Source organism: Capricornis sumatraensis, chromosome 2 (assembly GCF_032405125.1).
Source record: "Capricornis sumatraensis isolate serow.1 chromosome 2, serow.2, whole genome shotgun sequence".
Lineage (NCBI taxonomy): Eukaryota > Metazoa > Chordata > Mammalia > Artiodactyla > Bovidae > Capricornis > Capricornis sumatraensis.
In genome coordinates, this window is record NC_091070.1 from 75,939,963 (window position 1) to 75,962,609 (window position 22,647).

At 42.9% G+C, this 22,647-nt stretch overlaps 1 protein-coding gene across 1 annotated transcript; it reads left to right on the forward strand.

The window, feature by feature from the left end:
- The first annotated feature begins 12,069 nt into the window (after positions 1-12,069).
- On the forward strand, positions 12,070-18,475 carry PNP (purine nucleoside phosphorylase). Its single transcript, XM_068964784.1, has 6 exons — positions 12,070-12,150; positions 14,148-14,317; positions 16,538-16,641; positions 16,845-17,020; positions 17,112-17,302; positions 18,032-18,475. The coding sequence occupies exons 1-6, from the start codon at positions 12,140-12,142 to the stop codon at positions 18,247-18,249; spliced, it is 870 nt and encodes a 289-aa protein (XP_068820885.1). The 5' UTR covers positions 12,070-12,139; the 3' UTR covers positions 18,250-18,475.
- The last annotated feature ends 4,172 nt before the right edge of the window (positions 18,476-22,647 follow it).

Below are 22,647 nucleotides of genomic sequence, written 5' to 3' on the forward strand. Positions count from 1 at the left end.
GTCAGAAGAGACATATCCAGAAAGCAAGGTAATTTTTGAGAAGGGCCCTAAAAGAAGCAGGAAAAATTCCTATGAGTGTGAAGGAGAGGACTCCCTCTTCTGGTCTTCATTATCTCTTGCTGCATAATAAGTAGCACTCAACCAAATGATACATTTTTTTCCTCATGATTCTGCAGGTTGTCTGAACCGTTCTTTCAGTGGTCTCACCTGGGCTCATTCATGAAAATAACTGAATGGTCCAAGATGGACCCTTCACATGTCTGGCAATTGTGTATACTGGTTCAGCTAGCTTCTTTATAGCAGGTGGAACTTAGGGTGATGTTCCAAGAGGGTGAGAGGAGAAGCTGCAAGACATTTTTAGGCCTAGGCTGCAGCACTGGTATAACTTCATTCCTACCTCATTCAGGGTCATAGCACGTCATCAGGCCTGCCCAGATTCAAGGTGTGGGGAAAAGGACTTACAATTCTTTTTTTTTTTTTCCTGTAGGACTTCAGTTTTTGATGGGAGGAGCTGCAAAATGTTATGGCCATGTTTTTCAGCCTACTGTAAATGGTAGAATTTCAGCAAGCAATACATCTATACACATTTGTTATGCATCTACTCTGTGAAAGACACTCCTTAAGAAACTTAAACTCTGGGTAGGGAGGAATAGCAATGTGAAAATTCACAGTATAAAATATCAACCCTAGGGAATCTCCTAGTAGTCTAATGGTTAGGAGTCCGTGCTTTCAGTGCCAAGGGCCTGGGTTCAGTCCCTTGTTGGGGAACTAAGATCACACAAGCCACGTGATGCAACCAAGAGAAGAGAGAGAATAAAATAAAATATCAACACAGGTAATGTTTTATTACATGGGAAAAATATCAATTCTAGATATCTAGAATTTCTAAATATCTAGAAATTCATGGTGCCACACATGCTTCATAGGATATGAATTAAACAGTCTACAAATTCAAGGAAAGAGGAAATCACTTCTATCCAGAGCAGCCAAAGAAATCTTTTAAAAACATAAAGGATTATTATATTATTGTGCGTGGATAACTTGGATTTGAGCTCTGCCTTGAGTGGGTCAGTAGGCAGAGTGATGCAAAAAGTAGTGATATTTGTTCGTAGCTAATAAAGCAGTTTTATATCCATATTCATTTGATTTCAAAACCCACTGTAAGTTGAGCAGGGAAGGCAAGGTTGTTTTTTATTTTGCAGTCTGAAAACTGAGGCTCTGTAAGCTAGTCATTTAAGCTAATGCAAAGATTGAAATGGGATTAAAAGTCCAGCTCTCCTTAAAAATGAGACCACTCCACAATCAGGTCTGAACACAGTCAAAACATGAACATTCTCCAAGCCAAAAAATCCCCAGTAGCCCCTCCTCCAGCGAATATGAATGACTGCTACTTCTTTACTTATTAGAGCTTTAGCCTCTGTGTAGTCTTCTCTGCTTCTAGATAAAATGGATTAGATACCCAATTATAGAATTGCCCTAATTCCTGACAGCACCCAGTCCAGAGCAAAATCCTGTTTCTTTGAATCCTTTCAAAATTTTTTAACAAAAGCCTAATTGTATAACAAGTCCTTTCTAGCACCCTCTCACTGACAACACCTTAATTCTTCATGGTTTGTGCTTTTTCTCACTGCATGAAGTAGTAAAACAATTTTTTTTTTTAATCCAGGTCTTCTGACTATGGTTTAATGCTTTTGCACTCACATCATCTACTAGGCAGATGGAAAAGGGCAAAAATTCAGGGGTGGCAAAGTGCATGGTATCTGGGATGGATCCCTTTTTATGCTCAATGCCTAGCCCATAGAAATTGTTTTAAAAAGTGAAGTCACTCAGTCACGTCAGACAAATGACAATTGAATGATTTAATTACCTTAAGCTGTATCTTGAAGGTAAATTTCTATACTGAGCAATATTGTCAGCTGTAGTTCCAAGCAGGGTGGATATTCAGCTAAGACACTCCAGTGTGGCTGGCATCAGTTCTTTATGGCTGGCATTGGTTCTGATTGGTTGGTTCCTGTACTATACAAGTAAATAGTTTCAGTATTACCCCCAGTACCGGGTATCTTACTTATTGGATGGGAGTTTCTCACTTAGATTGAGAAAAATCAGGCCTTGAAAGTATATTAATTTGCTGGGACTGTCATAATAAAATATCACAGACTGGGTGTCTTAAACAATGAAAGTGAAAGTCGCTCAGTTGTGTCCGACTCTTTGCAAGTCCATGAAATTCTCCAGGCCATAATATTGGAGTGGGTAGCCTTTCCCTTCTCCAGGGGATCTTCCTGACCCAGGAATCGAACTGGGGTCTCCTGCATTACAGGTGGATTCTTTACCAACTGAGCTATCACAATAGAAACTTATTCTCCCACAGTTCTGGAGCCTTGAAGCCCAAGATCAATGTGTCAGCACAGGCCTCTGTTCTTGGTTTGCAGATAGCTGCGTTCTCCACTGTGTCCTCACATGGACTTCTCTCTGTACACAGATATTCCTGCTGTCTTTTCCTCTTCTTTAAAGGAGTTAGGGCCCCTTATGATCTCATTTAACTTATTTTCTCTTTAAAGGCCCTGTCTCCAAATATGGTCAGTTGGGGTTGGAGCTTCAACATATGAATTTTGAAATAGTCCATGAGACTCCATAGTGGGAGGATATAAAGAAAGGAACTGCAAAGATTTGGAAGCATTTTTTTCTTCAGGCTTCCAACCAAGTGGCAACTACTATCACATTGGGTAGATGACCAAGAATGAGGCTGGAGATATCCACCTGGCTTCTGCTACCTGGCGTCCCAATTGACTTCTCTTTTCCACGTGCCCTATTTCTTCTTTACCCTTTACTAAAGTGGTAGTTTATCGCCCATGTGAAACCAACACAGACCCTTACTCCACTTCCAGGGCAAAGAATGTTTTTGATAATAAGCAGAGTGAGTTAAGATAAGGAGTAGTGTCAGAGTTGGATGGAGTGGGGTAGGGTGTGTTCTAATTTTAAGAGATTATTTCTCTTTATCACTCTGAACATTTGTTCCCTTCTGTTCCAGGTCCTTTCTATGCCCCAGATCTTTGTCCCTTCTTTTAGGGTGTAGTCAGCTTCCCTATCTAGGAATGAGGGTGTTAGGTCACTTTACTCCTACTGTGCCTACTGACTGAGGCACAGATAGGGATCTCACACAGAAATGAAAGTGATCCTTTTGCCACCAGGATGAAAACTAAACTAATATTTTAATTTCAGGAATTGTAGAAAATGGAAGGTAAAAGATTGTTGTGATAGTAGGATAGGTATTTAAACAGGGAAACATCTATCTTGTGATACAGAGAGACTGAGTAATTTCAGGCAAGAGGCAGGAATAAACATGTTTCCTGCCTAAAACATCCTAAGATGTTGAGCCTGCTTCTATAAATGTTGCCGTTGGGAGTCACTAACTCGAGACATCTTTCCACTCCATAAGCCAATATTTGGTGATTTAGAGCCAGGCACTTCCATTCTCCAGTTTCCTTGATATTGAGCATAGAAGATGGATGTGTTACTGCATGTGTGCCCGGCCATGGGAGTCCCTCAGAAATAGAAGGAGGCATGAGAAGAAGATAGAAAAGGGGTAATAAGGCAGTAATGAGCCAAATCACCCTAAAGTTGATGATCGTTCGGTTCCTGACTACAGGAACCTTACAAATACAGAATAAAACATAGTTCTAGCTTTTAAAAATGTGGATACAGGGTAAGCAGTAACTAGAAAAGATAAGAAAAGTGTTATGCAATAGAACTTTCTGTAGTGATTGAAATATTTCTATGCTATGCAGTGTGGTAGACACTAGCCACTTGTGGCTTTTGAGCAGTTGGGATGTGCTTAGTATAACTAAGAACTAATTTTTATCTGTTTAATTTTGCCTTTCGGTTTTATTAAATTTAAATAGTCACATTTGGCTAGTGGCTCCTGTTTTAAACAATTCAGGGTTAGAGTTGCTGCAAATGGGCTGGGCATACCTCTAGTTTTTGTTCTGATCCAATTCATGTTTAGATAGTCTAGAGAAATAAAAAATAATAGCCAATATTTTCCATGTGCTTACTGTAATTCCAGGCACCTATCTGAACATTTAACTGGCACTTTAATCCTTGCAATAAGAGTAAATACCATTATTATCACCATTTAACAGAGAAAACTGAGGCATAACAAGATTTATTTTACTTGTTCTGGATCACACAGCTGGTAGGTAAGGAGTGGAGATGGAATTTATTCCATGGAATTCACAAGTAGTTTGATTAGAGTTCATTCATTTACAGGACACATTTAGGAACAAGGTGGTAAGAAGTGCCCCGGGGCCATGGGGCCATAGTTCTCAGACTCTGTGCCAAGGGGCAAATTCACAGGGATACCATGGGATATTTAAAAAATTTAAGAGAAACACAGCAATATCTGACATATCTCTAGTGTGCTATGCAAACTGCTAGCTCAAGGAAGTTCACAACTTAAACATTGGACTGTGCTACATTTATTTTCATAATAAAATATCTTTGCAAAGCCAGACTTAGAAGGTCCCTTTGATAAAAAAAACAGTAAGAACTGTGTGAAAATCAGTATGGAACAGGAAATCAGGGTAAAAGTGCTGGACTCCAAGGTTTTAGAAGTTGAGCAGGGCCCAACAGGCACACACAGTCCACTAGTAACTATCTGTGCTTATTTAAGAAAAAAAAATTATTTTCTTTTAACTTATGTGTATTATTATTATTTTTCAAATGGTTACTAAGTTGTCAGGCACCAAGCAAAACTCTTAGGTGTTTCTTTTGGTCTAGATGTGCTGTGAAAATATTGCTGAGACCCTAAGTACCCTATAAACTGAGTAACTGGAAACCTCTGGACTGGGATATTGAAAACAGATCAAAATGGAGTATGCAGACTTGGCCTGTGATGGCCTAAAGAGAAATAATAGACATTTAGTAGATATTTCACATATGTGACCATTAAGTATTAGCTGCATACCAGTGTTCTTAGTACCCCAAATACACACACAGACAGAATGTCTAAATCTGTTCCCTTGAAAGGTAAAAATCCTGTGAGGAAAAAAAGTCCTGTGGAAAGTAGTGAGAGATGTTAACCAGCCAAGGTTAGGGGTAGGAAGGGACCCAAGGTAGGGTTTAAGGCAATCTGGGGCCTGGGACCTTTTGGTGGAGAGACCACTAAAATGTGTCCTGAAGAGGTCTGCTGGGCCTCATAGAGGAGACTTCTCACTAGGCCACTGGTGAATTTGAGATTAAAAAGGTTAGGGTCCAAATGATTGTGTATAGAAGCTTGGTTTCTGTACTTGAATTCAGAATAAAGTATGTTGTGTGGGTCTGAAGGTTATGTGGCCCTGGCCAAGGTGCAATCTGGTAAATCGTCCTTGCCTTTCATATAATAGTACATTTCTTTGGTGCCCAGAATATTTATATACACTTCTGACTCTTCCTTGAATGACACTGGAAAAACACTACAGAAGATTGAGTCTTGTTCCCCAGTTTTCCTTTTGTAGATATATTGAAGATCATCTTCACTTACTTTAGACAGAGACCATTACAATTAATTGATTAAGGAACTTTCCCAGTTGCCAGTGGCTAAGACTCTGTACTCCCAATGCAGTGGGCCTGGGCTCAATCCGTGGTCAGGGAACTAGATCCCACATACCACAACTAAAGATCCTGCATGCCGCGACAAAGCTCAAAGGTCCCAAGTACTACTACTAAGACCAGGTGCAGCCAAATAAAAAAGTATTAAAATAAAACAAAACAAAAAACAAACTTAATTAAGGGAATTCCCTGGCAGTCCAGTGGTTAGGACTTGGTGCTTTCACTGCCAAGGGCCTGGTTCAATTTGTGGTCAGGTGCTAGGATCCCACAAGCTGAGTGGCACAGCAAAAATAATAATAGTTATGTTCTGTTCTTGTCTTTTGAGTAAACTGAATTGGATTTGGGGTGTTTAACAAGAACCTTTTCTTTACTTCCCTGGTGGTCTAGTGGTTAAGAATCTGCCTGCTGTTGCAAGGGACACAGATTCGATCCCTGGTCCGGGAAGATCCCACATGCCATGGAGCAACTAAGTCTGTGTGCTCTGCAACAAGAAGCCAAAACATCAAAAGGAAAAGCAATCCCTGCTCACAAAAGTAGAGAAAGCCTGCGTGCACCAATGAAGACCCAGAGCAGCCAAAAATAAACAAATAAAAATTTAAAAAATAAATTAAAAATACCTTTCAGGGACTTCCCCAGTGTCCACTGGTTAGGACTCCATGCTTCCAACATAAGGGATATGAGTTGGTGAACTAAGATCACACATGCCATGTGGCACAACCAAGAAAATTAAAAGGAAAAAAAATACAACCTTCAGCAATTGAATATTGATAGATATTATCCCTGGGCTGATTTTTTCTTATGACTGAACTTATCCATCATTCAAATCATGCTTTCCATGTCTCAATTGTACACACATTTCTAAGGTGAAACATTGCTTTTAGACCACCCATTTGTTACCTTTGCTAAAATTACTGGATGAATAAGGAAAATAATAATAATAATAAACCAATAATAGTGATAGAATAAATCAGTCATTTGACACTGCACTCAGTTCTTTATATATGTTATTTTTGTTTTTATATATATTGGAAAATTCCACGGACAGAAGATCTTGACTGGCTGTAGTCCATGGGGTTGCAAAGAGTCATACACAACTGAATATGCACCGATATTGTCATTATTCTTATGTCCCTAACACAAGAACAGTTCTAGTACATAGTTGATCACGAATGAGTTAGAAACAGGGCTAGGAAACATTGGTTTGAGCCATGGTGTTGGGTAAAAAGGCCAGCAGGAAAGGTTTGAGTTCAGGAGAGTGGAAATAGGTGGAGGATTCCAATAACTAAGTAAGGACCATTGATTTGTGATTTGACGTGAATTTGGTTAAACTTATAAAAGTAGGGGCAGAAAATAGCTGAATTCTTACAAAGATGTTATTTTTAGTAGTTCTGTTACAAAAAATTTCATTTGGGGGTAAAGTTCTCTAATTATCTGAATTCCTTGCATCAATTATTGTGTAAATCAAGAAATTGTCTGTTATTTTCTCATTCAATCCCCACCCTATCCCCATCTTTTGCCTGTTTCAAGGATCCAGGAATTGTGTGTGTGTGTGTGTTTTCCAATAAAACTTATTTACCAAAACAGACTGACAGCTGTATTTTGCTTTCTATTAGGATACCACCCAATAATGTTCATTGACAGTTTACAGCATTTGACTATCTGTTACAGACTACAATTCTTGGAAATTGTAAATACTATTATTTATTTCTTATTCAACAACTTAAAAATATATATATCCATAATAATGAGTAAAGAATGTATGGAAATATTTTATAAATGACATAATTTGGAGAACATGGGGGAAATTCCTATTTCTCATTCAGTTCAGTTCAGTTCAGTTCAGTTCAGTTGCTCAGTCATGTCCAACTCTTTGCAACCTCATGGACTGCAGCATGCCAGGCTTCCCTGTCCATCACCAACTCCTGGAGTTCACTCAGACTCATGTCCATTGAGTTGGTGAAGCCATCCGACCAGCTCATCCTCTGCCATTCCCTTCGCCTCCTGTCTTCAATCTTTCTCAGCATCAGGGTCTTTTCCAAACAGTCAGTTCTTCACACCAGGTGGCCAAAGTTCAAAAGCATCAACTCTTCAGCGCTCAGCTTTCTTTATGGTCCAACTCTCACATCCATACACGACTATTGGAATATTTCTCATTACCGAATGCCAAAGCTTAATACCCATAAGGAATTTGGTTGAAAACACCCAGAGAAGGGGATTTGCTGCATCTTCCTGTGATGATCTTGGAATTCTTGCCACTAGAAACATTTTCTTCTCTTCTGGGTCTAGATTTAGATCCCTGATTGTTGTTCAGTTGCTCAGATGTGTCCAACTCTTTGCAACACATGGACTGCAGCATTCCAGGCTTCCCTATTCTTTACTATCTCCCTGGGTTCGTCAAACTCATGTCCATTAAGCTGAAGACACAATCCAACTATCTCATTCTCTGTTGCACCCTTCTCTTTCCACCCTCAGTCTTTCCCACAGTCAGAGTTTTTTCCAATGAGTCGGCTCTTCCCATCAGGTAGCTGAGCATTAGAGCTTTAGCTTCAGCATCAGTCCTTCCAATAACTGTTCAGGGGTGATTTCCTTTAGGATTGACTGGTTTGATCTCCTTGCTATCCAAGTGATTCTCAAGAGTCTTCTCCAACACAATTTGAAAGTATCAATTCTTTGGAGCTCAGCCTTCTTTATGGTCCAACTCTTACATCCTTATATGACTACAGGAAAAACCATTCCAGTTGTCTTTTACTATAAAGACCTTTGACTAACTTTGACTAGACAGACCTTTTGTTAGCAAAGTGATGTCTCTGCTTTTTAATATGCTGTCTACATTGTCATAGCTTTTCTTCCAAAGAGCAAGCATCTTTTAATTTCATGGCTGCACTCACTGGCTGCAGGGATTTTGGAGCCCAAGAAAATAGTCTGCCACTGTTTCCATTGGTTCCCCATCCAGTGATGGGCAAGTGATGGGACATCTGCATATCTGAAGTTATTGCTATTTCTTCAGGCAATCTTGATTCCAGCTTGCATTTCATCCAGCCCAGTATTTCATATGATGTACTCTGCATAGAAGTTCAATAAGCAGGGTGAAAATATATAGCCTTGATGTACACCTTTCCCAAGTTTGAACCAGTCTGTTGTTCCATGTCTGGTTCTAACTGTTGCTTCTTCATCCGCATACAGGTTTCTGGTAAGGTGGTCTGGCATTCCCCTCTCTTCAAGAATATTCCTCAGTTTGCTGTGATCCACACAGTCAAAGGCTTTGGTGTAGTCAATGAAGCAGAAGTAGATGTTTTTCTGGAATGCTCTTGCTTTTTCTACAATCCAGTGGATGTTGGCAATTTGATCTCTGATTCCTTTGCCTTTACTAAATCCAGTTTGTGCATCTGAAAGTTCTCAGTTCACATATTGTTGAAGTTTGACTTGAAGGATTTTGAGAATTACCTTGCTAGCATGTGAAATGAGTGCAATCGTGGGGTAATTTGAACATTCTTTGGCATTGCCCTTCTTTAGGATTAGAATGAAAACTGAGCTTTTCCAGTCTTACGGCCACTGCTGAGTTTCCCAATTTTGCTGGCATAGTGAGCGCAGCACTTTCACAGCATCATCTTTTAGGATTTGAAATAGCTCAGCTAGAATTCCATCACTTTTACTAACTTTGTTAATAGTGATGCTTCCTAAGGCCCACTTGACTTCGCAGTCCACCATATCTGGCTCTAGGTGAGTGATCACACCGTCATGGTTATCTGGGTCATTAAGATCTTTTTCGTATAGTTCTTCTGTGTATTCTTACCATCTCTTATCTTCTTCTTCTTTTAGGTCCATACCGCTTCTGTCGTTTATTGTGCCCATCTTTGCATGAAATATTGCCCTGTTATCTCTAATTTTCTATTTTCTATGTGCTCTGCATAGAAGTTAAATAAGCAGGATGAAAATATACAGCCTTGATGTACATAGAAGAGACCTCTAGCCTTTCCCATTCTATTGTTTTCCTCTCTTTCTTTGCATCATTCACTTAAGAAGGCTTTCTTATCTCTCCTTGCTATTCTTTGGAACTTTGCATTCAGATAAGTACATCTTTCTTTTTCTCCTTTGCCTTTCACTTCTCTTCGCTTCTCAGCTATCTGTAAGGCCTCCTCAGACAACCATTTTGCCTTGTTGTATTTCCTTTTTTGGGTATGGTTTTGATCACTGCCTCCTGTACAATGTTACAAACCTCTGTCCATAGTTCTTCAGGTACTCGTTCTATCAGATCTAATCCCTTGAATCTGTTTGTCACTTCCACTGTATAATCGTAAGGGATTTGATCTAGGTGAGACCTGAATGGCCTAATGATTTCCCCTACTTTCTTCAATTTAAGCCTGGATTTTCCATCAGGGAGCTCATGATCTGAGCCACAGTCAGCTCCAGGTCTTGTTTTGCTGACTGTTTAGAGCTTCTCCATCTTGAGCTGCAAATAAAATCAGATTTTGATACTGACCCTCTGGTGATGTCCACGTGTAGAGCTTTTCTTGTGCTGTAGGAAGCGTGTATGCTATGGCCAGTGCATTCTCTGGTCAAAACTCTGTTAGCCTTTGTCCTGCTTCATTTTGTACTCCAAAGCCAAACTTTCCCATTACTCCAGGTATCTTTTGACTTCCTACTTTGCATTCTAATCCCCTATGATGAAAAGGACATCTTTTTTTGGTGTTAGTTCTAAAAGCTCTTGTAGTTCTTCATAGAACCAGTCAACATCAGCTTCTTCAACATTAGTGGCCGGGACATAGACTTGGATTACTGTGATATTGAATGGTTTGCCTTGGAAACAAACTGAGCCCCTTCTGGTCATGTTTGAGATTGCACCCAAGTATTGCATTTCAGACTCTTTTGTTGACTATGAGGGCTACTTCATTTCTTCTAAGACAGTCTTGCCCACAGTAGTTGGTCTTCCGAATTAAATTCATCCATTCCCATTCATTTCAGTTCACTGATTCCTAAAAGGTTAATGCTCACTCTTGCCATCTCCTATTTGACCACTTCCAATTTACCTTGATTCATGGATCTAACATTCCAGGTTCGGCTTTGGCTCAGCCTCTTCATTCTTTCTGGAGCTATTTCTCCTCTCTTCTCCAGAAGCCTGTTGTACACCTACCAATCTGGGGGCTTCATCTTTCAGTGTCTTATCTTTTTGTCTTTTCATACTATTCATGGGGTTTGCAAGGCAAGAACGCTGAAGTGGTTTGCCATTCGCTTCTCCAATGGACCACATTTTGTCAAAACGTTCTACCATGACTCATCTGTCTTGGGTGGCCCTACACTGCCTGGCTTATAGTTTCACTGAGTTACAGAAGGCTGTGATCCATGGGATCATTTTGGTTAGTCTTCTGTGGTTATGGTTTTCATTCTGACTGGCCTCCTGATGATGGATGAGGATAAAAGGCCTGTGCAGGCTTCCTGATGGGAGGGACTGGCTGTGGGGAAAACTGAGTCTTGCTGTGAAGGGCAAGACCATGCTCAATAAATCTTGAATCCAATTTTCTGGTGATGGGTGGGGCTGTGCTCCCTCCTTGTAATTTGGCCTGAAGCAGCCTAGAGTCTCTCTGGTAGGGCTATATGTTTTTCCAAATCCTATAACCTCCAGGTTAGCCTATACCCAGTGAAATTTGCTCAGTCTTGTTCTACTCTTTGTGACCTATCAGATAACCATGTCGGTGTGGTCACTCACTGAGAGCCAGATATGGTGGCCTGCGAAGTCAAGCAGGCCTGAGGAATACCCTAGCTGGGGAGTTCACCTTTCAGTGTCACATGTTCACGGGGTTCCCAATGAAGAATACGGAAGTGGTTTGCCATTCTCTTCTCCAGTGCATGGCCTATACAGTCCACGGAATTCTCCAGACCAGAATACTGGAGTGGGTAGCTGTTCCCTTCTCCAGGGGCTCTTCCCACTCAGGGAGCAGCACCCAGGTCTCGCACTGCAGGCGGATTCTTTACCATCTGAGTCACCAGGGAAGTAGAATGGACCCTTTTTCCTTTGTTCAAGAAGGAACTCAGAGAGAGGCTACTTAATTTTATTCCGAGTTTGCAGGATCTAAGGTTTAAATTTTTCTCTTTTCAAATCTCTCCTGATTTGCTGTAGACACAGTCAGGAATGGGGTTGCAGACAGATGGTCAGAGGCTGTCCTCCGGGACTTCTAACCCTCTTCCCGCACAGGCTTCCGAGCTGGAAACCCGACGTGCTGTAAGGACTGGGTGAGAGACACAACACTGGATGCTCCCACCTCCCTCCGCCCCGTCTCCCCTAGCCCCTCCTCCTAAGGTAGAGTGCAGCTCCAGAAAGATACTGCGGGTGAGCGCCTTGCCCAGGGCTATTGAGTCGGGGCGGGTCACCATGGAAACGAGGCCGGTTGCGTACTCGCTTGCCATTGGCTGGGGACTCTGGCGCTAGGGATATAAGAAGCCAGCGCGGTGCAAACTGTGCTGTGTGGATAACGCTCGGTGACTGAAGCCAGCTCAGATCAGCGAAGCAGATATAAACCGAGAAGGGCAAACTCATTCAGAGGGCGTCTTCGGGACCATGGAAAATGGGTAAGGCGGGGACCAGGCCCAGGGGGTCCAGGAGGCCCCTGGAGAGAGGAAATGGCTGTCTTCGAGCCCTGAAAACACAGCACTCTGGGTCTCGAGAGGGCCAAGAGAGGGAACGAGTGCCCCGGAGATGCAGATACGCCTGCACTGGAGCCCGGTATCAGGGGCAAGGCAGCAGGGCGGTGGTGCGACCGGCCCCGGTAGAGGCGCGCGCGGGAATCGAGCAGGGTGGCGCCGCCAGAGCAGGAAGGGGACAGGCTAGTAAGCCGTGGACTACTCCTTAAAGGAGCCGGTGTGTGCGTGCGTGCGCTGGGCCACGCACTTACTGAAGTGAGTATAGAGAGAGCGTGCTCCTCCACCCACGTATCGGGGAAGAGGTCTTCTGAACCCACGTGCTCGTCACAGATTCCGATTCGAGTGTGTAGGGAAAGCCGCGAGGTACTTTTGGTGCCCGTATCTAGTGTTCGTCCTTCCCAGGAGAGAGTACTCCTCGTCCCTCGCGAACACTTCTCTTCCCTCCAAGTTGGAGGTCCAGTTAAGTTGCGGATGGCCTCTCCAAGAAAACGAAATTCTTACTCATGAAACTGAACAACAGATCCTTCCCATTCCCTGCCACCTCTCCCTCAGCCTTACCCTCCCACCCCACACTCTCTCGTGCCCTTGCCTTTGAAAACCTTTATTTCTGCTTTTGTCCTTGAAATCCCTACCCAGCATTAGGGATCACAGTGGCTTTAGGGTGCCCAGGGATTCGGGGCGCTCTTTTTTTTTTTTTGCTTTTTATCAAAGAAATTTATTTGCATGTAAATAAACACATTTTTGTAATGTTTTGGGAAAAAAATCCCACAGATTTTTGTCTACTTTCGGGGCGTTCTTGGGATATTAATGGCTAATGAAGAAGTCCTGTAAGCTGTTGCTCCGACGTGCTTGATGGGCCAGGGCTTCACAATTATTTTCCTTTCCTTTGCACCTTTTGGGGATGATATTTGATTCATTTTTACCATCTCACTCTTCTCTCATCTCCATCTTCCTTTGACCCCAGTTCTGTTGCCCCCACCCTGTCCCTTGCCCAGCTACTTGCCTGAGGGTAGCCCAGTGTATGGTAGAGTCATCTGGTTTCCAAGGCAGTACTTTTGAAAAAAAAAAAGAAAAAGGTTTCCTCTGGAGGTTTGTTTGGTTAGTTGTGTTCAGCTCTGTCACACCTCAGTCACCCCACCTCCCTTCTCCTTGTTTTTTCCAGATAGGTATGAGAGAATTGGACTAGAATTGTGAGAGAAATTCTCAGTTGATTGTTGGGGATATCTGGTTATGTCTTTAGGTCTCTGAAAGGCAAAGGACCTTGGATCTTGATGAAGAGAAGGAAAGATGGGAGAAGGCAGGGAGGACAAATACAGGCAGGGGGAAGAGTTGTTAAAAAAAAACAAGGTTCAAGTTCTGTGGACCTGTACCGTGATTTTATGGACTCAAAGGTCTTTGGAGCTTGTTAGCAAGTTTTTAATTCCTTTCAAACAGAGCTTATACAATAGGTGAGACCAATCACATTTCCTTGCTTTACCCTAGAGGAAAGAATTTGAAGCACAAGTTAACTTGCTTAAAAAGACAAAATTGGGACTAGAATCCAGATAGAGTTCTGCTTCCCTCCAGGCCAGAATTATGAAACCTGGTTTTCAGATGAAAATTACCTGAGGCACTTTAGTAAGAAGTATAGATTCTGGGGCCTCTCCCCAGAATGATCAGTCTGTAGAGGTGGGCTCCAGAGTCTATAGTGTTCACAAACTGCTGCTGAGAAACTTACACAGTCAGTTCTCCCCCAGCCCTTGACAAGCAGAACTTGGCCTGGATTTGCTTCTTTGTGCAGTAGCTTGTTCTAGCTCTTTGGCCAACTTCTGTATCCCCTGTCATCTTGGTACCCCTGCCAGCCTTTCTACACTGAAGGTTATTATTTTATGATACCTTTGGGTTGGGAGTGAATCTCACCTTGGTTTTCCATTTCTTCCCCCTAGATTTACATATGAAGATTATCAAGACACTGCAAAATGGCTTTTGTCTCACACCAAACACCGACCTCAAGTGGCAGTGATCTGTGGTTCTGGGTTAGGGGGTCTGATTAACAGATTAACTCAAGCCCAGATCTTTGACTACAGTGAAATACCAAATTTTCCCAAAAGTACAGGTACTGGCAACGGGAAGAGGGGATGAGACTGAGGGATACTGATGGGATTGTGATGGGAGGGCAACGCTTCTATGCCTGATCCTGGGCATCCTAGTAGCATTTGCCGAGCAACAACTGTTGTGAGAGAGGGAAAAAACCCATCAAGAATCAGAATGACTTTAGAAAGAAATTCCTCCAGTAGAAACGTTTTAACAGACAGAGCATGTGTGTGTCAATGGTACTGTATGATGACATATTTCCTATGCCTAATGACTCAGTTCCTTACAGCTTTACAACACTTCCCCTAGACATCCTTTCCCCCCACACACCGTGGTCAGCACATCCTCAGACACCTCACTCATTTCGTTCAGTCTGCATCCCACGTGGAGAAAGAAGTGCCTGTGACCTCCCGGGACAAAGTCAGCCCCCCACCCCCACCCCACACCCCCACCCTCGCCCTATCCTGTGTGTTCCTACCATTCTCAATCTCCCCAGCTCTAGTTCCAGTCCTAGAATAAGGCACACTGGTACATACCAACAAATGAACACACTGACTGCTGTGTTCTTGCAGACGAACACCCAGGTAATATATGAAAACACAAGACTTGGTTCACACTGACCTTTGTTGGGGGTGGGGAAGGGCCCCCTATGCACAGTGGAGCTCTGAGGGATCTGAGGAGAGTGTATCCAGCATCTCAACAGCAGCCAGAAGCTCCAAGGCCAGACTTCCCTGGAAGTCCAGTGGCTAACACTCCCCAGTTCACTGCAGGGACTGGGTTCGATCCCTGATTGAGGGAGTTTCTCATGCCAAGGGTGAGGCTTAGAGGAGGGTCAGGTGAGAAATGGCCTAGTTTACTTGTTCAAGGACAAGGGTAGTTTATTTGATTTAATTATTAATTTCTCAGGACTAACTTCTATTGGTTTATTATTAATTTTTCAGAGAGTGCCTTCCTTCCTCTTTTCCCTGGAGAGTTAAGACTTTTAACAGATATTTTTCATTCCCTTTGGAACAAGACTAGGAGACCAGAGTAGGGAGTGGCAATGGGGTTGGAGAAGGAAATAGTAGAGAGAAGGGAGTGCAAAGTTTTCTCAGGGAGATAGTAGTGACTTTGGCTCCATCTGCCATTCTACCCAGTGACAAGGGCACTGCACTCAGTGAAAAGTGGTTAATCTTTTTAAACTTTGTCAATTTATTTTTCATACTCTATTTGGGTTTTCCTAACTGAATCACCTCTGCTCTATTACAGGTAACATTTTCATATGCTCCTCAGTCTCTGAGTACCCCCTGAACTCTCCCTCTTTGTTTTGGTTGTTCTCCCAGACCATTGATTCCCTTTAGAAATGGTGGATGAAAGAAATAGTAATAATTGTTACTATGTCTGTGTGAAGAGTTATCTTTGCAGTCCCATGCCCCTACCTGTCACATACAGGGCATGTATTCCCACAGGACTATTTTGTGAATCACAGAAAAGACTTGTATGGGTCCAGTGTCGGCCCCTTTCCTTGTTCATAGCCTTTATAGGAAGCTAGGCTATACCATGAGCTTCCTTTCATGAGTCAGGAAGCATATAGCTTACTTATGGTCATAAGAATATGCAGTTTGAGAGTTTTGAAAATTTTGGAAAAGAGGTCTGTGATTACAACACTCACTGCATTCATTATTACGCACTTAGTCTGTTTTTACCCACTGTTCTATTACCTACTTATTTCTTTTATTCTCTTGCCTTATGACTTTCTCATTATTTTAAAGTTTCTTTAAGAAGTAACTGGTGTATATTCACATTGAACATCTTTGCCCCCATCGCCCTAATCTCAGAGTGTACTTGTATCTAAGTTTATGATTACTTTCTGTCTCCCCCACCCGTGGCTTCCCTGGTGGTTCAGTAGTAAAGAATCCACCTGCAGTACAGGAGACCCTGGTTCAGTCCCTAAGTTGGGAAGATCCCCTGGAGAAGGGAATGGCAACCTACTCCAGTATGATTCTTGCCTAGAGAGTCCCATGGACAGAGGAGCCTAGCGGGCTACAATCCATAGGGTCACAAAGAGCTGGACACGACTGAAGCAGCTGAGCACACCCCCACCAGACTTTAACTTTATGAGAGTGGAGAGGATGACGTTTTCTATTGGTTAATTATACCCTCACATGTTGAACAGGGTGAGTCGGGCCAGTGTAGGTGCTCAGGGGATATGTGTTGTATGAAAGCATCATTCCATGCATTTCCTTCTCTTTTCTGCATACAGTGCCAGGTCATGCTGGTCGACTGGTGTTTGGGATCTTGAATGGCAGAGCCTGTGTGATGATGCAGGGCAGGTTCCACATGTATGAAGGCTACCCGCTCTGGAAGGTAAAACAGAGGCACAAGCCTGACTGGGTCTGGAAGAAGGGACATAGACCTCTCTCTCTTATTTTATTTCCTAGCTGCTTAAGCAAGGTAGATTTTTGGTCCCCTCCTTTATCTTCTTTCATGATGTATGTCATATTTATCTGCTTGGGTGTATTGATAAAATTTTAAAGAAAACTCTCTGATGTTTATTTTTTGCTTCTAAGGTGACATTCCCAGTGAGGGTTTTCCGGCTTCTGGGTGTGGAGACCCTAGTGGTCACCAATGCAGCTGGAGGGCTCAACCCCAACTTTGAGGTTGGCGATATCATGCTGATCCGTGATCACATCAACCTACCTGGTTTCAGTGGTGAGAACCCTCTCAGAGGACCCAATGATGAAAGGTATCTCTCCTGCTTCTTTTTGTTTAGATGGGTCAGCTTGGGAGAGCTCGCTGTATTCCATTAATCTGAGATAATCCAACCTGTGCTGTAGGTTTGGAGTTCGTTTCCCTGCCATGTCTGATGCCTACGACCGGGATATGAGGCAGAAAGCTCACAGTACCTGGAAACAAATGGGGGAGCAGAGAGAGTTACAGGAAGGCACCTACGTGATGGTGGCGGGCCCCAATTTTGAAACTGTGGCAGAGTGTCACCTGCTGCAGAAGCTAGGGGCGGATGCTGTTGGTGAGAAGGGGAACTTGGCTGGTGGCTTCATAACTTGGGGGGACTTTTTTGTTTTGTCTTTTTTTTTTTTTTTCTGGCTGCTCTGCAGGGCATGTGGGATCTTAGTTCCCCAATCGGGGATTGAATCTGCAGTCCCTGCATTGGAAGTACAGAGTCTTAAACACTGGATTGCCAAGGAACTCCCTTGACTTGGAGGCCTGAAGAGAGGATCCTGGTAAAATAGGTTGGAAAAGAGTAAAAGATTATAGATAGAGATGATACGCTGAAGGAGGGGTCTGGTTTAAGGGAAGATTGAATTATCTGACTTTAAAGGTGATTGAGAGGTTTGCACTGTAGCCTCAACCCACCACCCAGCACCAAGGACTTTAACCAGTGTAATGCTAATGTGAGAACTGTCCATTGTGTGATAACTTTTTTTGATTATTTTAATAAATATCATAGGTACCTTCTATACCTCTGGCTGGAAAATAGAGTTGCAACATTAAAATTGACTTTAAAATGATCACAAGCAGAGATAGAAATAAAGTATTGCAATATTATAAGAAATGTGTAAAGCCCCCTGAAGCCCAAATCTTTTAGATAATACAGAACAACCTAAGCTTGACACTAAATTAGCTGCTTCTTTGGATGTTTTCTTAGTGTCGAATTGTCAACAAGGTGGTGAATGGAGGTGAGGCTAAGGGTCATTTGGGGATTCTGACAGATGGTTTCCCTCTTTTTTCACATCAGGCATGAGCACAGTACCAGAAGTTATAGTCGCAAGACACTGTGGACTTCGAGTCTTTGGCTTCTCACTCATCACAAACAAGGTCATCTTGGATTATGAGAGCCAGGGGAAGGCCAATCACGAGGAAGTACTAGAGGCCGGGAAGCAAGCTGCTCAGAGATTGGAGCAGTTTGTCTCCATTCTTATGGCTAGCATTCCACTGTCCCAGCACGCCAGTTAACCAGCCCCGGCGTGGATTGGCCTCTCCATTATGGGATCCGAGGAGCTGCTACCTACTTCAGCCCTTGCTGGAGTCACGTGCCTCTGCCTTAGTTGGCGGCAGAAAGGAGGGTCACCTTCCCTGCTTCCCCCCCCAGATCTTACTGCTGCTGAGCCCTCTTCTGGTCAGTTTGTCATCTCAAAATGATTTCCATTCCTATTCCTCTTCAAGAACTGGAGCCCAAGCCCCAGCACACATCCAGAGATTTGGTTTGGGGCCCTCAAACTCAGACAGTAACTATTACTGGCTTAAGATGGTCCTCTCACATTCCTCGGGGCTCAGTTCTGCCTCAGAACACTGGAGACCACACTGGAAATAACCTATTCCTTTTGGATTTTTATGCTATTGTATTTTGAGAATAAAGAGAAAGATGAAATAAATTTCTTCATTTTTATGTAGTTTGGTATAAGGTTGGGATATGGACCTAGAGTGACATGAAACCAATCATGAGACCACATTTGGTTTGAGTCTGTTGCTTCTCAGACAGCGAAGAACTGAGATGTGGTTTTATGTGAATTCAGGGTAGGATGAAGCAAAGGCAAAGAGGTGAAAGTGAGAGGACGTGCTAGAAGATAAGGAAAGGCTAACTTCTGGCACCTGATGGCTACTTCCCTCGGATCAGTCTTCCTCTGCCCCTTTGCTTTCCTGTAGTTTCTGTCTGCTCGTGAGTATCTGAATTAGTTCGCTGATCTCAGCTTGTGTTCCATCGTTGCCACTTCTTTGTTAAGTCCTAGTTGATTTCCTTCAGTTCCCTCACCCAAACATCTGCCATAATTCACGGCAGCCATACACTCCTTCCCTCCATTCTCACAGTGCAATGACAAATACCCTTTTCTCTGCTGCTTGCCATGCCACTGCTGATGAGAGTGCTGCCAGCCCTTGCGAGGCTGACTCATACCCTGGCCTCTCGGACCACCCCCTTTCCTCCTATTGCTTTTTCCTGGACATTAGCCTTTCTTTTCACTCTGCTTGATCAGAACCTCCCCGTGACATAAGCCCCGGCTTGACTCGTTGGCTCACTGAACTCTTTGTGCTTCTCAGTTTGCATTCAGCTGACTGGCATGTTTGAAAGACATACTACTCCCACCTCCTCAGGCCTGTTTGCCTTTTGGGAGAGGGTAGAGCTGAGTGAGCCTCCAACAGTGGTAACATTTCAATTAGTAGTAGTATAATGTGGAAGAGAAATTTTGGCAGGAAAGCTTTCCAGAACTCTTATAAATAATCCTTTGTTTGGTAACTGACCTACTTAGCTGAACCCAACACAAAAAGCATTCTGGAGGGGCACTATGACTACTCCTTTCATCCATTCTTCTTTTCATCAAGTTAGTGAATATTTGTTTAACACTGAGCTAAGAGAATGTTAAGTTCAGAATATAAAAATGATCTTTTCCTCTCAAGGGCCTTACAGTTCCCTACAGACATTTTGTTCCGTCTCCAAGTGGTGTCCGACTCTGCAACCCCAGGGACTGCAGCACACCAGGCTTCCCTGTCCTTCACTGTCTCCTGGAGTTTGCTCAAACTCATGTCCGTTGAATCAGTGATGCCGTCCAACCAAATCATCCTCTGTTGCCCCCTTCTTTTGCCTTCCATCTTTCCCAGCATCACTGTCTTTTCCACTGAATCAGGTTTTCACATCAGGTACCTAAAAGCTTCAGCTTCAGTATCCATCCTTCCAATGGATACTCAGGATTGATTTCCATTGGAATTTACTGGTTTGATCTTACAGTCCAAGACACTCTCAAGAGTCTTCTCCAGCAACACAATTCGAAAGCATCAATTCTTTGGTGCTCAGTCTTCCTTATGGTCCAACTCTCACATACTTACAGGACTACTGGAAAAACAAGTAGTCTTTGACTATACGGACTTTGACTAACTTTGGCTAGACCTTTTGTCAGCAAAGTGATGTCTCTGCTTTTTAATATGCTGTCTACATTGTCATAGCTTTTCTTCGAAAGTGCAGGCATCTTTTAATTTCATGGCTGCACTCACTGGCTGCAGGGATTTTGGAGCCCAAGAAAATAGTCTGTCACTGTTTCCATTGGTTCCCCATCCAGTGATGGGCAAGTGATGGGACATCTGCATATCTGAAGTTATTGCTATTTCTTCAGGCAATCTTGATTCCAGCTTGCATTTCATCCAGCCCAGTATTTCATATGATGTACTCTGCATAGAAGTTCAATAAGCAGGGTGAAAATATATAGCCTTGATGTACACCTTTCCCAAGTTTGAACCAGTCTGTTGTTCCATGTCTGGTTCTAACTGTTGCTTCTTCATCCGCATACAGGTTTCTGGTAAGGTGGTCTGGCATTCCCCTCTCTTCAAGAATATTCCTCAGTTTGCTGTGATCCACACAGTCAAAGGCTTTGGTGTAGTCAATGAAGCAGAAGTAGATGTTTTTCTGGAATGCTCTTGCTTTTTCTACAATCCAGTGGATGTTGGCAATTTGATCTCTGATTCCTTTGCCTTTACTAAATCCAGTTTGTGCATCTGAAAGTTCTCAGTTCACATATTGTTGAAGTTTGACTTGAAGGATTTTGAGAATTACCTTGCTAGCATGTGAAATGAGTGCAATCGTGGGGTAATTTGAACATTCTTTGGCATTGCCCTTCTTTAGGATTAGAATGAAAACTGAGCTTTTCCAGTCTTACGGCCACTGCTGAGTTTCCCAATTTTGCTGGCATAGTGAGCGCAGCACTTTCACAGCATCATCTTTTAGGATTTGAAATAGCTCAGCTAGAATTCCATCACTTTTACTAACTTTGTTAATAGTGATGCTTCCTAAGGCCCACTTGACTTCGCAGTCCACCATATCTGGCTCTAGGTGAGTGATCACACCGTCATGGTTATCTGGGTCATTAAGATCTTTTTTGTATAGTTCTTCTGTGTATTCTTACCATCTCTTATCTTCTTCTTCTTTTAGGTCCATACCGCTTCTGTCGTTTATTGTGCCCATTTTTGCATGAAATGTTCCCCTGTTATCTCTAATTTTCTATTTCCTATGTGCTCTGCATAGAAGTTAAATAAGCAGGATGAAAATATACAGCCTTGATGTACATAGAAGAGACCTCTAGCCTTTCCCATTCTATTGTTTTCCTCTCTTTCTTTGCATCATTCACTTAAGAAGGCTTTCTTATCTCTCCTTGCTATTCTTTGGAACTCTGCATTCAGATAAGTACATCTTTCCTTTTCTCCTTTGCCTTTCGCTTCTCTTCGCTTCTCAGCTATCTGTAAGGACTCCTCAGACAACCATTTTGCCTTGTATTTCCTTTTTGGGTATGGTTTTGATCACTGCCTCCCGTATAATGTTACAAACCTCTGTCCATAGTTCTTCAGGTACTCGTTCTATCAGATCTAATCCCTTGAATCTGTTTGCCACTTCCACTGTATAATCGTAAGGGATTTGATCTAGGTGAGACCTGAATGGCCTAATGATTTCCCCTACTTTCTTCAATTTAAGCCTGGATTTTCCAACAGGGGGCTCATGATCTGAGCCACAGTCAGCTCCAGGTCTTGTTTTGCTGACTGTTTAGAGCTTCTCCATCTTGAGCTGCAAATAAAATCAGATTTTTATATTGACCCTCTGGTGATGTCCACGTGTAGAGCCTTTCTTGTGCTGTAGGAAGAGTGTATGCTATGGTCAGTGCGTTCTCTGGTCAAAACTCTGTTAGCCTTTGTCCTGCTTCATTTTGTACTCCAAAGCCAAACTTGCCCATTACTCCAGGTATCTTTTGACTTCCTACTTGTGCATTCTAATGCCCTTTGATGAAGTTCAGTTCAGTCGCTCAGTCGTGTCCGACTCTTTGCGACCCCATGAATCGCAGCACGCCAGTCCTCCCTGGCCATCACCAACTCCCGGAGTTCACTCAGACTCATGTCCATCGAGTCAGTGATGCCATCCAGCCATCTCATCCTCTGTCGTCCCCTTCTCCTCCTGCCCCCAATCCCTCCCAGCATCAGTCTTTTCCAATGAGTCAACTCTTAGCATTGGGTGGCCAAAGTACTGGAGTTTCAGCTTTAGCATCATTCCTTCCAAAGAAATGCCAGGGCTGGTCTCCTTCAGAATGGATTGGTTGGATCTCCTTGCAGTCCAAGGGACTCTCAAGAGTCTTCCCCAACCCCACAGTTCAAAAGCATCAATTCTTCAGTGCTTAGCCTTCTTCACAGTTCAACTCTCACATCCATACATGATCACAGGATAAACCATAGCCTTGACAAGACCGACCTTAGTCGGCAAAGCAACATCTCTGCTTTTCAATATGCTATCTAGGTTGGTCATAATTTTTCTTTCAAGCAGTAAGCGTCTTTTAATTTCATGGCTGCAATTACCATCTGCTGTGATTTTGGAGTCCCCCAAAATAA